This window comes from Marmota monax, unplaced genomic scaffold, assembly GCF_021218885.2.
Source record: "Marmota monax isolate L192 unplaced genomic scaffold, Marmota_monax_Labrador192_F-V1.1 WCK01_AAM20220418_F8-fsc00028, whole genome shotgun sequence".
Lineage (NCBI taxonomy): Eukaryota > Metazoa > Chordata > Mammalia > Rodentia > Sciuridae > Marmota > Marmota monax.
In genome coordinates this window covers 823,238-840,508 of record NW_026694779.1, presented here as the reverse complement: position 1 = coordinate 840,508, position 17,271 = coordinate 823,238, and the positions used below count along the sequence as shown (strand labels likewise).

Here is a 17,271-nt window from a genome sequence, read left to right as displayed (position 1 = left end):
TTCTTATAGAAATGCTCAGAAGTAGATTAGAATCAGGACTCTTTTTCCCCCACTTTTAGGCGGTTCATTTTGAACAGTACCCACCCTTTGTAACTGGCGTATTATAACTGTACGTAACAGTGGCAATCATCATGCCACATTTGTGTGTGCCCATAATTTGATCCATCTCATTCCATTCCCTCCTCTAATCTACTTGCTCTATTCCACTAACTGCTTCTACTTTATTCATTCTTTTTAAAAAATATTTTTAGTCATCAATGGATACAATACCTTTATTTTATTTACTTATTTTCACATGGCGCTGAGGGTTGAGCCAGGGCCTCATGCATACTGGGCACATGCTCTGCCACTGAGCCCCAGCCCAGCTCTATTTTATGATCACTGCAGTGCTGCAGAGATGGCGATCTTCTTAACAAACCTTCTAAAGGAAGGACGACCTATCCATTAAAAAAAGAAAATCTCAAGTTTTGTTGATTCTTAAGGATCTGATACTCTGATATCACTGATGCAGAAGAGCTTCATGTCTCTGTGTTAATAATAAGAAAGAACAGGGCATTACCTAAACCAGCAAAGAGGAAACACACCAACGGAGAAACTCCAGCCAGTCCTCTACAGCACGGAAGGGCGCACCCAAGGCTCGTGGCAGTCCTCTGCTGGTGCCTGGAGTCTCCTTTTAAGAGCCCCACTTCCAGAACTTACCCTGGAAACCTATACATTTGTAACTGGTTCACCTGGCCTGCCGGGTTTCACAAAATAACTGCCCATGGGTGGCGGGGGAGGGGCAAGAAAAACGAAAAAAAGAAGGTGGGGAGGAGTGTGCTCAAGTTTTTGTTTTTAAGGTGATAACAATTTGAGCTTAAAAATATGAACTGCAGATTATTCTTAATGAAACAGTACCTGCGTGTGTTAGACAGAACTTATTTATATATCATCTGGGATGCCATACACTGCAATCATCCATTCTAAATGTGCTCCTGAGTCTCCCTCCCTCCATGCATCATGAGGCAGGTTAAGTGACAAAGGCCGATGCTGGACTGTACTTATGTATTTATCATCCTACGTGGTCAGGCTGTATGTTTGTAAGAAGCATTAAAACTTTTTCCTATGTAGAGATGGCTTGAAGATCTGAGGCCATCAAATTTCTAAACAAGACAACAGGAGTTCTGAGCAGGTCTGAATGAAGAAGTCAATTTCCCAGCACACTCCTGAGCCAGATCTTCATCCATAGTCTGACTCTCCAACAGTGTGTGAATCCCACAGTTTTTCACAGAATCTCAAAGGAATCTGGCTTAGTCCAACTCTGAGTTGTGGCTGTGTGGCTCCCTGGCATCTGCTTGCTGATCTTTCAGCTGGTAAACTCTCCAGTGCAGATCACCTCAACTTAAAACAGTCCTGATGTAAAATCTGTTCTTGTGTTACTGTCACATCCTAAGTCAAACATAAATGATTTTTATATTATCCAAAAATTCCTCAGGGAGAAGCTACTCCTTTTATCTTGGTCTAAATACACACCCAAGAGTATATTGTAAGACAATCAATGGGTTACAGGAAAAAACATTACAATTTCCATTTATATTTTTTTATTTCTATTTCTGTGTTATGTGATGTACATAGTATGCAGGAACATGTATAATTTATAACTAAACAGACACATCAGAGACATGCTTAAAGAGGTAGATAAAAAATATAATTTAGAAGCCATTAGTTTAAATAAATAGATAATGCCCTTTCCTTTATGTTTTGGAATATCAGGTCACAGGGGTCACATATATGACTAAGGATCCTCGATAAATATTAAATACTCATAATCAGTGCACCATCCACCATGCACAAGTAACCATTTAGCATGAAAAATAAATGGCACTCATATAATCTTCCAAAATGTCAAAATAATAAAACTATTTTCTTGATAAAAGTTCACAGCAACTTAGAGCAACAGATTACTCTGCTTTCCTTTAAGCTTACACTGTACAACGAGGCTTTTGATAATCTATAATCATGTGCACACACATCCCTACCCAGAGGACAGAGACTTGTGAAGAGATCTTTCATTATCCCTCTAAACCAAGAATTAAACCTGCTTTGATTGGATTTATCTACATTTAAAGGTCTAAGCTGGATTCCTCAGAATATTACGCACTGGAAATGAAAAGAAGATATAGTCCATTTCAATTAATATTTAAAATATAATATTCTTACCTAGAATTAGCTTTTCAAGACATTAACATTTAGGTCATATCAAAAATTCTGTCCTAGGGGCTGGGGTTGAAGCTCAGTGGCAGAATGCTTGCATGGCATGTGTGAGGCTCTGGGTTTGATCCTCAGCACCACATATAAATAAATAAATAAAGGTCAATCAAAAAAAAAAAAATATATATATATATATATAATTCTGTCCAAATGCTTTAACAAGGATACAGGAAATGCTTAGAGTTTTTAAAGAAAATACTCATGTTGTCATAAGTCATATTCTAAAAAGAAAGCAAAGAATGGAAGAATGAGCCAGTGTGGTGGCACATGCCTATAATCTCAACGACTTGTGAGTCCCTAAGCAACTTAGTGAGACCCTGTCTCAAAATAAAAAATAGAACATGCTGAGGATGCAGCTTGGTGGTAAAGCACTTCTAGGGGTGATCCTCAGGACAAAAAAAAAAAAAAAAAAATTGAAGAATAAAAAGCTTTGGAAAGCTGTCATATGTAGAATCTTTAAAAAGTAAACACACTTAAATCAGGTTTCCAAGGCAAACTGTCAACTTTCTACTACTTAGAACCCAAACAACTTACTGAAAGCTTTCAAGTTATTTACTAACTTCGAAGTTCTGGATTTAGACCAACATACTCTGGTCTCGTACTCTGGTTAGTAATTAAAAACAAGATTTTTTGTGATCATATTAAGATTAACCAATAAAACTGTTTTTTTTCATTTTTTTTTTTAAGAAATTGCTTTTAAAGTAACACTGCAGAACTACTGGCAAGTTCATCACAGAACACTCTCAGCAGTACCAGAATGTACCAGCAGAGGACCTGCAGAATTCATAATTACTGAAGTTTCTTAAAAACAGCTTTCCCAAGTTCCAGGGAACCAACAACTGATCAAGGCTCTAGCTCAAAAATTAAATACGGGAATTTCCATATAAAAAAATTCATCCCCATAATTCATCCATTAAAAAAACCCAATATTCAAATGTCAAAACTTTTGACTCTATGTTGTAGGATCAAATTCTTTCTAAGAAGGAAGTGCCAGTTCCTTAGAACACTATTTTTTTGAAAAATCTGTATGAACTTTTTAAAGATCAGGAAACCATCAGCTCTCAAAGTATAATGGGGAAGCAATATTTACTATTATTATCCTAAAAGAAATAAATTCTAAGAATAATTCTTCCTTTGAGGCTCCTGGAGACTGTCATCCACACTGTGACTTTGTGAGAGGCTGCAGTTTCTATTGAGTTGGGGAAGAGCAAAGGATGATGGGAGGGAGAGGAAAGGGCAGAGAGAGAGAAGAAAAAAAAAGAGGGGGGGGGAGGAAGGAGATGAAGGAGAGAAAAAGGAGAAAAAAAAGAACCTTCCTTGATTTTTAGAGATCATAAATAAAGACAAATTTTTGACGGTAAAAAAGGAGCAGTAATTAAAAAGCAAAAGCACCTGATTGGCTTCTTAAAAAGAGGCACACAGTTCTTTAGAGTCATGGCTCAGCTCAGCTTCTGTTACCCTTGCACCCAGATCTGGCCAACGCATTCTGTGTCAGACACCACAGTTTAAGAATAATGAAGGGCTGGGCGAGTAGACAGATGAATATAACCAAGCACTCAAAATTGTGATGTGAAATGACTTCCCAGCATTCACTGAAGCAGCACATTCCCCAAATTGGCCATACAGAGAATAATAGCGTGGCCCCCACACAAAGGTAAGATAAACACTGGTGAAGCACTCAGTATTTTTCATGGACTCAGGGGTTCTTAGTGAACTACTGAAACCATGAACTATAATGTGACTACAAGAATCTACTTGATGTGGAGTTTTCTGTTAGAAGCCAGGGAAGATCCAAATACTTCAGGCTCCAAGAACCACAGTGTCTCTTACCCTAAGAGATGTTTTAAGCTGTTTTTAAGTCGGCCTTCCCCTTGAGCTGTCTACACCAGGCCTTGCAGCTGGCTGCTGGATTATTCTTAGTAACACCCACAGAATCCAGTGCAAACTTCTGACCAACTGTGTGAACACAACATGTCCCCTCATTCCAACCTCATTTCAGTTTCTTATGGTAATACTTCACAGTATATCTGTCTGCAGTGAGGATTCACTCTTATGTCCCCACCACTTAGAAATGCCTGGATCAACAGATATTTGTTAAGTTGAAGACAATATATCACAAGCACTAGGAATTATTAGCCTGCCAAACGGACTATCCAGGAGAGATGCACTGCAAAGAGAATTCATACCTACAGCAGCAACTTGGCAAGACTCTGTCTCAAAAAAAGGGGTTGGTGGTGGCTGGGGATGTGGATCTTTGGGAAAGCAACCCTGGGTCCGATCCCCAATACCAAAAAAAAAAAAAAAAAGACCCAGCTTAAGATGCTAGATGTGTCTAACAGAATCAGGAGCAGAATGGGCTGTCTGGGAGACCTAAGAGACCACACAGGCCCTTGAGGGGAACATCACACAACTGAGTTGATGGAACAATTCCTCCCCACCTAAGATTTTGTGGCAATAAAAGACTCCAAAGGAAAAGTGGAACTTCCTTAGGAGGTGCTCCCTCCCTCTTATCTAACTTCCAGATGGTCAGCAACATGGCTGGGGGTGGGGGTGGAGGCATAATAAAACATATTCACTGCTACCAACAACCACATTACCTACTAGTAACAGTGTGAGCCAAGGCAAACCAACCAACCAACACTCACTTGCTACTTATAAGCACTGTTTGGAAGTAAGACAATGGTGACTTCCAGCAATTGCATCATGATCATTCCGGGAAAGCAATGGGAAATTTACCTTTTTATCTAAATTTCTACTGTAAGAGTTCATTATCAGGCCTCAAACCTGCTTCAGTTCATGAAGACCAACTTTTTTCTTTTGATTTAGGAAAATTAGTTGTCAGGCTACCAATTCTTTGGCAAACTAGTTCCTTTTGTAACCACCAACACTTTCTAACTCCAGCTTATACTCCCCACACTTAAGTGCATGAGAAACACTACCCGTGAGATGGCAGAACCAGCAAACGACTCGGCTCAGCCATGGTCTCAGGCAAGCTGAACATTTTCCCTAAGACTTGATCATTTGTTAAAAAAAAAAAAAATACTGCAATGATATGGAAAAAAGAGTCTCAATTACTGAATTATTCATCAAAATTCAGTATTTCCAAGACTGGTTTCTTGGTGACTTAAGGCAAGAAGATAACAGAGGGATGGTTCTTACCTTCATTAACCTTTCTTAATTCTCCAACATATACTATGGTTCATGTGAGACCTTAATAATGGGCTTTCTCGAGAATAAAATAATGGCATTTGCAGGTAAATGGATAGAATTGGAGAATATCATGCTAAGCAAAGTAAGCCAATCCCAAAAAACCAAAGGTCGAATGGTTTCTTTGATATGAGGATGCAGACTCATAATGGTGATTGGGGGACAGGGGACATGGGAGTAATGGAGGAACTTTAGACAGGGCAAAGGGGAGGAGGTGTGGGCTAGATACGTGTATTACTGCACACATGGGACAACTCTGCATCACGTACAAAGTTGTGCTCCACTTGTGTAACAATGAACAGAAATGCATTCTGCTGTCATGTGCAACTAATTAGAACAAATAAAAACAATGGGCTTTCTTTTCCACCCCAGCTCAATCTCAAAATGCAGAAAGAGCTCCATGAAGACTGGTTATTGAACTGACCACCTCACTAAATAAAAACGTTGCTTTATTAGACATTGTAAATTACTTGTTCATTGTTATTTCATTTAAACATACTAAAGTACAGAATCTTATTGCCCATATCTTAATAAACTATTAAATATAACCAGGGAATCATTACACTATTTTATTTTATTGCTACCCATCTGAAAAAGATGAGTGTTCAAAAATAATAACATTAGAAACCAAAAAAGGGGTAGTGATAAAAATCACTCTGCCAGTGCCCTTAGATTTCTGCCTTTGTTCAAACAAGCTGATCTAGTAACTAATTTTTGAAAAAAAGGAAAAACTTTATTTTTCCCTTTTCTTGTCCCCTGTTTGACAGAATTGATACTTTCCACTTTCTGACATATCCATTAGGGTAAAGAAGCAAGAACGCTGAATGGGGATGTGGAGGAGCCCAGGGACGTGGTCCTGGCATTACTCATAATAGCTGTGTGACCTCTGGCAGGTTTTCACACTCCGTAAAGTGAGGAGTCCAATTAAGGTTCAAAGACGCAATAGTATATGGCTCTTAGCTCATCACTTGGCAACAGCCAGTGACCTATTGACTAAAAGTCAGAAGTGTTGCAAGGGACTCATTTTGCAACCCAAGGTTGTTAAATTCTGGGTTTCCACATTATTACAATTTTGAAATCTGAGCTATGGCTTCTAATCCCAGTAAGAATTTTGGGGGGAAGGGTGGGGGCGGGGCAGTGCTGGGGACTGAACGCAGCAACATTTTCCCACTGAACTAGATCCCCAGTTCTTTTTATTTTGAGACAGGTCTTGCTAAATTACTAAAGCTAGCCTCCAACCTGCCACCCTGCCTTTGCCTTCCAAATCGCTAGGATTACCAGTAAGATGTTACTATGATACAATAAGATGTATTTGATCAGTTCTTAAATATTTGACTTGATCTTTAGTTGGAGATGTGAATATTTTTGTATTACATCTACACCAATAAGCCCTTGCTTTTTTTTTAAAGTTTTTTTCACAATACCTTTATTTTATTTATTTACTTTTTTGTGGTGCTGAGGATCGAACCCAGTGCCTTCTACATGCTAGGCGAGCGCTCTACCACTAAGCCACAACCCCAGCCCCCCTTTGCTAATTTTTATTACAAAAAGATCTTCCATCAGATTTTTAAAATTAAACATCTACTTATTGTAAAATGATTCTGTTGAGCACAGTGGAGCACATCTATAATCCCAGCAATTCAGAAGGCTGAGGCAGGAGAATGGGAAGTTCAAGAACAGTCTCAGCAACTTAGCAAGACCCTGTCATAAAATAAAAAATAAAAAAGAACAGGGGATGTAGTTCAGTGGTAAAGTACCCCTGGGTTCTATCCTCAGTACCAAAAAAATATATCAATAAAATGATTCTACCTAGGATTCTACTTTTAAATGTTTTCAAAGTTTATTTACAAAATGAGAGACACAAATTAATGAATAATGTGAATAAAGTGTGACCCTGAAATACCAAAGTTCAAAAGTAAAATCTACTCTGTTTATATGACCAAGAGGATCAGGTCATGATGATGTAATATCAAAACAAGTCATTAATCAACTTTAAACAAATACTTAACTAAGTTCAATTTTGTGTTAACTTGCCAAAGTTGCCTATCTTTCTTGAGATAAAATGCTGTACTGTCATTTCAGAAGAAAAACCAATCTGTTCCAGCGATACCTTATATAACGTGATATGATCTTGATCTGTCCCTTTGTCTGAGTCTATGAAGGAGGACCTTGCATCTGTGTTTTGGACATTGGGTGCTGAAAATCTCCTCCTGACTCTTAAGATTCAAAGATACTAATAAAGTACCCAACTCCCTGGGGTACAGATAGGGAGGCAGAAAGTGGGTCGCCTGCTATTTTCCTTTATGGGTCTGATTACCCTAAAGCCTGTGCCTATTCTGTAGGACAAAGGAAAGTAGGTTAGATTTCATTTAAAAAAGTGAACTCTACTTTTTATTATGTTAAGTCTTCAACATAAACTCTGCTGCTTCTGAACAGAAGGAATGCAACTCAAATTTGAAAACAAAATATTTAAAAAAACATCCCTGTTAAACTTTATATAACAAATTTATCAAGGTCAAGAATATCATATCTGTATCTTCACTTCCACTCATTAAACCACCATATTTAACCTTGAAATAGAACATTAAGGATAATCAAAAAATGGTGGGGGTGGGCGGGATATAGCCATATACTTCTGGCTCCAAGGGTCAATAAACCTATGTAAGTCACCTGCTATGACAATCAAGCTTTGGAAAGAACAATTAAAAAGCTAAAATATTTTCATTTCTAACTCAAGGCCACTTTTCCAGTCCCATGTTATTATCAACTGCCTGTAAGAGATTCCCTCAACAGTGTTGGTAACTCCACTGACACTAAATAAGTAAAAAAGAAAGCTCTCTATTGGGTTTCATCAACACAATTTTTTGACTATTTCGTGGAAAACCAACACTATTTTTTTTACTGGTTCTCCCAAGCAAATCTTGGGATTAAAATATTTTGTTTGTTTTTAACCTCTGATTTCTTTGTTCTAACATCAAATCCTATGTGCTTTTCTATTATCTATTCTATTTCCACAGTAACCAATTCGATATTTACAAGAACACCTGCTACCTTATCTTAGTCACTTAGCCTTTATCCTAATGACCTCCTATATAGGTTACTTCTCAAAAATACTAGCCACAATTAATGTCCAGTCAGGACGGTCACCCCTCACTTCCACCTACCAGTGCTTGGCCTAGGGCACCATCTGGTGGTCAGCAACAGGAATTATCTCTTTTTCTTGACACCTTATCCTCTTGGAAGTAAGTACAGCTCGCTTTATGATTTTGCTCATAGCTCAACTAATTCAATCACAGAAATTTCTTTATTTGAACACACACAGTCCAGTCCTCTTTATACTCCAGTTACTAGCCACACACTACAAAAAATTCTTTTTCTTTGTCCATATTTTAAGTTATCCAAAACAAGTCCCTAATTGTAGCCTATTAAAGATAAATTTGCCTATGAAGAGGAAAATAATGTAGTGAGCTCTAAAGTGATGTCTTTTTTTAAAAAGTCACTTCTAACCTTCCCTTTAGAAGATCAAGCTTGCATCTACTGTCTCATTTTTCCCTCTAAACCTTTTCTATCTCAAAATTTATGACAAAAAAATTGCATTCATTCTTACTATTTTATAAAACAAGAGGTATTTTTTAATAGTGCCTTCCTGTAATCCAAGTACCTTGGGAGGCTGAGGCAAGAGGATCAAAAGTTCAAGGCCAGCCTCAGCTATTTAGTAAGGCCCTGTCTTAAAAGGGGGAGGTGGGGGGGGAGGCAGTTGGGAATGTAGCTAAGTGGTACAGTGCCCTTGGACTCATCATCGCCAGTACCCCTCCCCACAAAAAGGAGCCATTTAAATAGCATCAACTTATACTGTTTACTATGTAGTTACTATTGCAATAGTGGCATAGTTACAATATTTCAACTAGGTTTTGGAGGAATGCACCTTTTGGACTAAACTGGAAATCTACAAACCATTTCTAACACTGAAATTCAGAGTGACTTCTCCCACAGAAATGAACAACTGAGTATATGTTTTATAAGTTGACAGATTCTATGCTACATGACAATTACTTCTCAGTAAAGTTTTCTGGTACCTTAGATGGGTTTTTCCCATTTTATTCTGTCTTCAACATAGTAAATTTCCATCTTAAGCAGTTATTTTTTAAAAATTTGATGTGTGTGTGTGTGTGTGTGTGTGAGAGAGAGAGAGAGAGAGAGAGAGAGAGAGAGAGAGAGAATGAACCCAGGGGCAATTCTACCTCTGAGCTACATCCTCGGCCTTTTTTTTTTTTTTTAAAGAGAGAGAGAGAGTTTTTTAATATTTATTTTTTAGTTTTCAGCGGATACAACATCTTTGTACGTGGTGCTGAGGTTTGAACCCGGGCCGCACGCATGCCAGGCGAGCGTGCTACCGCTTGAGCCACATCCCCAGCCCCAGCCTATTTCATTTTTGAAACAAGGTCTCTTTAAGAGGCTGAAGCTGGTCTTGAACTTGAGATCCTCATGCCTCAGTCTCCCAAGTCACCAGGATTACAGAAGTGCGCCTCTGTGCCCAGCTAATATATTTTTTAACATGTAATCCCTCTGCCTTAAAAAAAACTCAGTATTTCCTATTTTCAGTCAAATCATCAAAATTTAGTTCCACACTCATATTCCTAAATAAAAAACCTCTTCCCTAAACTGAAATTTGAAAAATAAGCTATATATAATTATATATTTTCCTAACTTATCTCTTATTGTTTCCCCTAAGTGTCTGGCTAACCCTTGTCAACTCGTTAGACCCCAGGGTTCTCTATGTGGGGGAGACACACAACTAATTGCCATGTATGGTTCTAGCTCTCTAGAGACTCACAACTGGGGTGTTGTGTTGTTGTTTGCGTCTCAACTATTTTTGAAGCCTAATTATTTGCTTATATTGTGTCATTATATAATGGGAAAGATCTGTACTGACTGGAAAGATCTGTACTGAAGATCTGTCATCTGACATGCTGTCCAGTGTACTTTTTCTACACAGCCCTAGACTGAGCTCTTCTTGGGCCTTCTACCATCTTAATTTCAATAACATCTGATACATACTGTTCTCTACTGAAGCTTTTTAGTTGCTGAGAATGGACTAAAAGTATGTTGCAGGCACTGGTTAACTCAGTTCTCCAGGTGGGCTCGCACAGCCCTGGACCATCAGTTCACCCTGCTTACTGCTGTCTGGATTTTAACTTTCTGTGCATGCCATGAAAAAAAATGGGAAATACAGCAAGTTTAATTTATAGTATTTTCAGATGAGAAACAACATTAAATATTATTTACTGAAATGACCTCATCTTGAAACTAAAGGAAATGAAACCTAGAGAGTTTAATTTCCTTAAGGTCACATGGATACTTAATTACAGAAGTAACTGGAATCTAAAACCACAAGCCCCTGACTTCTGAGCTTGGTCACATTATATCACGCTGCTTCTCAAACTGACACTTTATGTAATTCCTGCCTCCTTAACAAGATGGTGAGGTCTCTGTACAGAAATCTCTCATCCCCAAATTGCTAATCTCCAAAGTACAAATACTGAAGAGACAGTTATTGGTAGAATAAAGTCTTTGTTATAAAGAAATTTAATGAAACTGACAGGGCAGAAATCTGTGTGAACAGTATAAATATTTGTGTGTTATCATGCATGTACTTGTAGAGACTGAAAAAAGGAACAAATTACCCTGAGAGGAAGGGTGACAACTTAACATGATGACAGCTACAGATAGATAAGCATATGAAGTGAAAAGTCTTAATGCTCAAACCGCAAGAGAGGTTTAAATACTATTTACAGATCAAATTCTTATTAGTAAGAACTGTCCCAAGCGGTGCTCCTTACTCATCTGGCACACACATGACTTTTGGGTCTTTGTTCGCCTGTTTTCAGTACTGTGCATTTTTTATTTTGAGACAGAGTCTTGCTAAGTTGCTTAGGGCCTCGCTAAATTGCTGAGGTTGGGCCTTGAACTTGCAATTCTCCTGCCTCAGCCTCCTGAGCTGCTGAGATAACAGGCATGTGCCAGTGCATGTGGCCTGACTTATGATCTTGAAGTGCACTTTCATCCTCTCATTTTAGTGCTGAGAAAAAAACAATTTCAATACCATTTCTTTATAGTGCAGGCCTCTGGGAGATGCTCATGTGCCCTTCCTTCTGCCTGGCATGCTCTTTCCCCAGACACCTGAGTGGCTTGGTTTGCTCCCTCACATCCTTCGGGTCTCGGTCATGGGTGGCACTCTCAGTGACATTCAACCTGACCATTCTACTTTACAGTTCTCCTCTTTCTTTACAACTCTCATACTCTGTATTTTACTTACATGTTTTATTAATCTTCCCCTTCTACACAGTAAACTCCATAAAAGGCAAAGATTTTTATCTGTTTTACTCCTTCACATGTTGAGTACCTAACACAGGAGCCAGCAAGCATGGCCCATAAGACCAGGTAACATCCACCGGTAAGCCAGGCAGGCTCATTCACACACCCGACAGCACACAGCCGGGCTGCTGCACAGAGAGCACACGGCCTGCAGAGTTGAAAACATTTACTATTCAAAGGAAGGTCTGCAGGTCTCTGACCTCAAACAATCCTAGGCCAAACAATAAGTACTTATGGATTGAACATATGAACAAATGACACTGGGGATAAACCTTTTGATCCCGCTGTGTTTTATTAAAAAAAAAAAAAAATTACAAAAGAGCATGTAAAATTCAGAATCACCATGCATGTTTCAGTATGATCAACCTGGCTTCCACTCTTAGTCGTATACTGCTCATCAATTGACTTTAGGGAAACCCTATTCAGGAACTTCAAAAATCTGTCACCCTATGATTTCTTCTGCTGTGATCTCTCTACCTGCCTTTTGGGAGGGTGGGGGAGCGCTGGGGACTAAACCCAGGACCTTGCACATGCTGGAAAGCACTCGATCACTGTGCTACATCCACAGTCCCAACTGCTCTAAAACTCTGGTTTCAGTCACGCCATCTCTTTCCAAGTATATCTCAGACCCCTTATTGCTCTCCTGGCTCCCACCCCGACGTGCTGCAGTCTGTCCACACCAAAACCAGACAGATGCCTTTAGAAATATGAGTCAGACCACACCCTCTCATGCTCAGAGTCCTCAATGGCTCCCCATCTCACTCGGCGTACAAAGGCCTCATAAACCCTACAAAGCCCTACCTGTGACCCCCTGGCCTCGTCTCTTATGACTGCACACGCGGCTCTCCCACACCAGCCTCCTCACTATTCCTTGACAACTCAGGCAGTCCCGCCCTCGGGCTGCTTCACCTGCCTGGAGCGCTAGTGCCCGGTCATCACATCTCTGCAGGCCTTCCCTCAAGTGTCCTTTTCTCAGTGAGGCCCACACTCCTCATCTCTTCTCCTGTTCTATTTCTTCCCCACAGTGCTGATCACAGAATCCACCTCCTCTCCCTGGGGTGCGCTATCTCCCCCAATACAAAGCAAGCCGCAGGGTAGAAACCTTTGTTGTGTCTCCTGATGTCCCCTAACTACCTGGACCATCACCTTGTACACAGCAGGCATTAATAAGTACTAGTGAATGACTGATGAAAGCTTACCCCATTTCAAAACCTCATCCATGCACAGTTTCCAATTAGACATCCTGTCTTGCTGCCCTACGTCTATTTTCCACTAACCCAAAGTCAAGTACACTGAGGCACCAGGAGGTGGCCTTCCACACAATGGATACGCCAGAAAATCAACCCAACACCTGTCTTAAGGCTGTGCACACACACCCAAGGCTACAAGAAAAAGGAAATCTGAGGACTTACCCGCTCCAAGGATGCCTCGTCTCCTGGGAGACACGCCGCAGCCGCACAAGCGATCTCCATCATGGCGGAGCTGGTGGGAGCATCGGTCGTGGAGGAAGACCTGGGTCGGCCTGCCTGCAGAACAGCGGTCATCTCCTGGCCAGACTTCCTGTTGATCTGCGGACTTCCTTTTGGGGCCTCTGGCTTGCCCCGCCTACTATGCAAGCTCGTTCCTCTCTTCATCTTGGGTGGCACTCGGATCTGCTGCAGAACCCGATTCAGAGCTGTGGGGTGGGTGGGGACACCATCAATCTCAGCACATGCGTTCTGGCTCTCCAGATCCACCTCGGGTTCTGGATCAGTCTGAATCTGCTGCACATCATGTGGAGACACTGATGACCTCCTGCGCTGGTGCTGGAAGAGATGCTTCAAGCCTTGGCCAATCACATTAATGTTCTCCAAAGCATTGTGGGTCATTTTAGATAACTTTTGTTCAGATTCTGTCTGCTTTCTGGCCTCTGCATCTTGGGATTTGCCTCCAGGATCAGGGTCCTCATATAACTGTTCACTGCCCGAAGGCTCCATCAGTAGACTTAATAAGCTTATTTGCAAACTCAAAAAATTTTAAACACACCAAGACTGTCAGATTAGGTAGGCATTTGCTTCAACAGCGACTATGCATGCAGCTGTGAGACGGAGGCTTCATGCCTATCTAATGTTAAGAAAAAAAAAAGAAAGAAAGAAAGAAAGAAAAAGAAAAGAACCTTATATCATAAGTTCATGCAGAAACTCCAGTGTTAAAGAGAAACATGCCATTAACCAAACAAATAGGCTCTATCATCAAGCAATCTTTAATCAAAAGATTAAAAGATAGTTTTCTAGATAGTGAATAATGACTATTTTCTAGAAAGGGGGGGAAAGCCCAGAACAAATACACAGGAAATGAAAACAGCAACATTTTAAAAAAATGTTTCAATATGTGAAGAATCCCACAGCAGATTCACCATCTTGGAATGGACACAGTAGTAGCTGACAGAACAGTGGCTGCTTAGGAGATTAAGACAAAAGCTGTCCAAAGCTTATTCTGGATGCAACAATTTAATTCCTGTCATTCAAAACTACAGTTAATTATCCACATGCTGAAACTCAGTAAATTCAAAGAATAATAGTGAGAAGTGAATATCCAAGTCTAAGATCCGTGGATTGCAATGGAATACAGGAATCTGTTGTTACCACTCATTCATCAAGCTCACTGGTAATCAGAGGTGACAGGCTTGCTCTTTTGAGAGGACAACAGGAATAAAAATCTTATAGGCTGAAGTCTCTGCTGAAGCACAAACGACCTTTCTGGCATCGTGTGGACAAACAGGCCAGACAGAAACAGTCTTCAGAGAGACTAGAGCTTTGCCTAGTAGCAGCTTTCAAGAAAGGAGACACAAAGACAATCCCCTTCTCAACAGTACCATGCCTGACAGAGGCGTCCTGTGTATCTACACAAATTCAAAGGCAAAGACGTCACACAGTAACTGGGCGTGATGGAAGGACAGAAAAGGAGAGGTCAAACAGCAACCATACACCAGTGTTAGATGCAGAAAGTTAAAAGGAAGCAGAAACCAACAGAGGTCAAGTCAGCATCATTGCCATGGTTACTGAGATCACATGCTGAAGGGGATTGGGGGGAGGGATGAGATTTCTCCTTAGTAGAAAGTGTTTATTTTTTTTATTGAGTTTGTAAAAATATACAACTGCATAAACTCACAGAAGCTGCTGGTGAGGCCAAAACATGATACAGGAAGTTCTTTATACCCAGATTTTCTCTCAACCTTTGGTTTAGAAGTCTTTTAAGCTGTCTACATTCCCAGGTACTAAGTCATACCAATGAAGCAGTGTGTGGATCACATTTTGGGGACATGCAGACACCTTTTCCCCAAGTGGCTCTCTAGGAGCTGTAAATTAGCTGGATGTCAGGGTCTGCTGCGAATGAATTCAAACTCTCTAGAGGTTTCTTCCTAGTGACTACTCAAAAAGACCTTCTTGGCCTATTGCATGGACACTGTCACGGGGACTCCACTGTCCCTGTTCATTCATGCCCATTTCCTCATCCTGACTTTTTACCTCTCAGGAGCACAAACAGGGCGACAGCGTTAAAGACACTGGTCTCTCACCTGTACCTTCCTGCTTTCTAAATACCATAAAATTCTTTGCATCTTAAAAAAAAAAAAAAGCAAATGCAGAACAGCAATAATAGGAAATTTCACTGCCTTTCGCTCAAATTCTTTGAGGTGCCACTGAAATCTTGCCATCCTCCTGTGGCCTCTGATCCTTTCCCTGATTGCCTATTTGCCTTTTCTCTGTCCCTTTGGGACAGCCCAGAAAAAAACCCCTTAACTCTTAATTAGATTAATGAATGTCCTGGGCTCTGGTGCAGTTTTTTGGGTGGGCTCCTTCTGGGCAAAAGTTTTGCCCATAATGTATGTATTTAATTATCTTCCCCTTCCTTGGGAGTTTGTCTGGCAGACTAATAGTTATTGAATTATTTGTAATCTCCTGAGAGGAAAAGGCTGTGGAGCCAAGATAATCCAGTAACAGTGGACACCAACTAATCTCTGCACAGTCGCCACCTAGACTCTGAAAACATGGCAGGACGTCAGAGCTGCAGGCTGACAGTGAAGAGGTGGCCTAGTTTTCCCTTATTTGCGCTTCATTAGCTAATATGACAACTCATTTTTTTGTTGTTACTGTTAAGTAAAATGTATAAAGTAAATTTATCCCCTGAGATTAAAGGAAACCACGAACAAAAGAATGTCAAGGTTAGCTGAAAAACTAAATGACCTATTTGTCTCATAAATATAGGTATTAGGAAATTATTATCCAACAAATCTTTCTTTGGGCAGTGTTATAAACTAATCAAGTGACCATCTGTTTCTCTCCTATTTAAAACACGGACAATATGGTACATTTTAAATGTCACTAATTTTGTCTGAGATTTCATCACTAGCATGTGTCTATTATTTATTTTCAAATAATCTGCAATGATGACTGATGACAAGGAAATATTAGCATTCTCTGGGAAAACCTGAAGTGGCGTCAATTTCTAAGCTGAGTCTTGCAGGGCTAAGGCTTCTAACCAAGGCTCTCTTCCCAGCTGCAAGGATTAGGTCACAGAGTATGATGGATTTCAGGATTTCCGAAGGCTTGACTTATCTTAATGTTACTAACGTACCTTAGTGAGCTCTAAGCATTAAGTTACCAGATAAAAATTTGGAAAAACAACCTATAACTCTGATTATAAAATGTCATCTGGTACTTACACTTGTAGCTATAATATGCATTACTGCTGTGCTATCAGCACCAACAAGAAACATGGCCACCGTTTTGAAGATTCCTTAAATTTTCTATACAAAAAGCCTTTAGGGACCCTTTCAATGTACGCCAGATATTAAGGAAAGTCAAATGTTATTAGCAGAACCACATGAGATAACAGTGTAATAATTATGGCTATAGAACTGCTGATATTGTAAGAATGCAAGCATGAAAGAAATTCAATAACCTCAAAGTTTTTTAGTGCTTCCGTATTTTCTTCTGAGTTTATAAAACTCCCCAATTATCTGTATTAGATCCCAGCTCAAGTTCAACTGTGCAAAGCCAACTGTAGTTTTAAAAAGAGGGAAACAGGAAATGTTGGCTCCTCCTTGATTCACGCAGACTTTCTAAAAAATGAAGTGCTTTTACGTAAACCACAGGAAGTGGAAAAGGGGGAAAGGAAACAAAGCAACTCGAGAGAAAGGGGTGAAGAGGAAGGAGTGAAAGTTGGGAAGGGACGAGGCAATGGCAGTTACCCTTGACCAGGCTCCTCAGATAGTTTTGTTAAACTCTCAGAATGTCCAACAATTAATCTTTCCACCACAGTTTTACTAAAAACATAACAAGCTGTTAGTTAACAGGAAACAAGTTACTCTGAGTCAATATAAGTGAAAAGGTTGTTACAAATGTTTTGGAGAGCGCTCCACCAACAACCCCCCATTACACACCCAATGACCTTTGTCTT

At 39.9% G+C, this 17,271-nt stretch overlaps 1 protein-coding gene across 4 annotated transcripts in view; it reads right to left on the bottom strand.

Moving 5' to 3' along the window:
- Tmcc1 (transmembrane and coiled-coil domain family 1) overlaps positions 1 to 17,271 on the bottom strand; it is a 175,448-nt gene that overhangs the window by 116,609 nt on the left and 41,568 nt on the right. For 3 of the 4 annotated variants that reach the window (XM_046425436.2, XM_046425434.1, XM_046425435.1), the window contains one exon: positions 13,245 to 13,507. In XM_046425436.2, the coding sequence (XP_046281392.1) occupies positions 13,245 to 13,466 (222 nt within the window). In that variant the 5' untranslated portion in view covers positions 13,467 to 13,507. Of the gene's footprint in view, positions 1 to 13,244; positions 17,264 to 17,271 lie in introns of those variants that run through there. The other variant, XM_046425433.2, reaches the window with a different exon arrangement.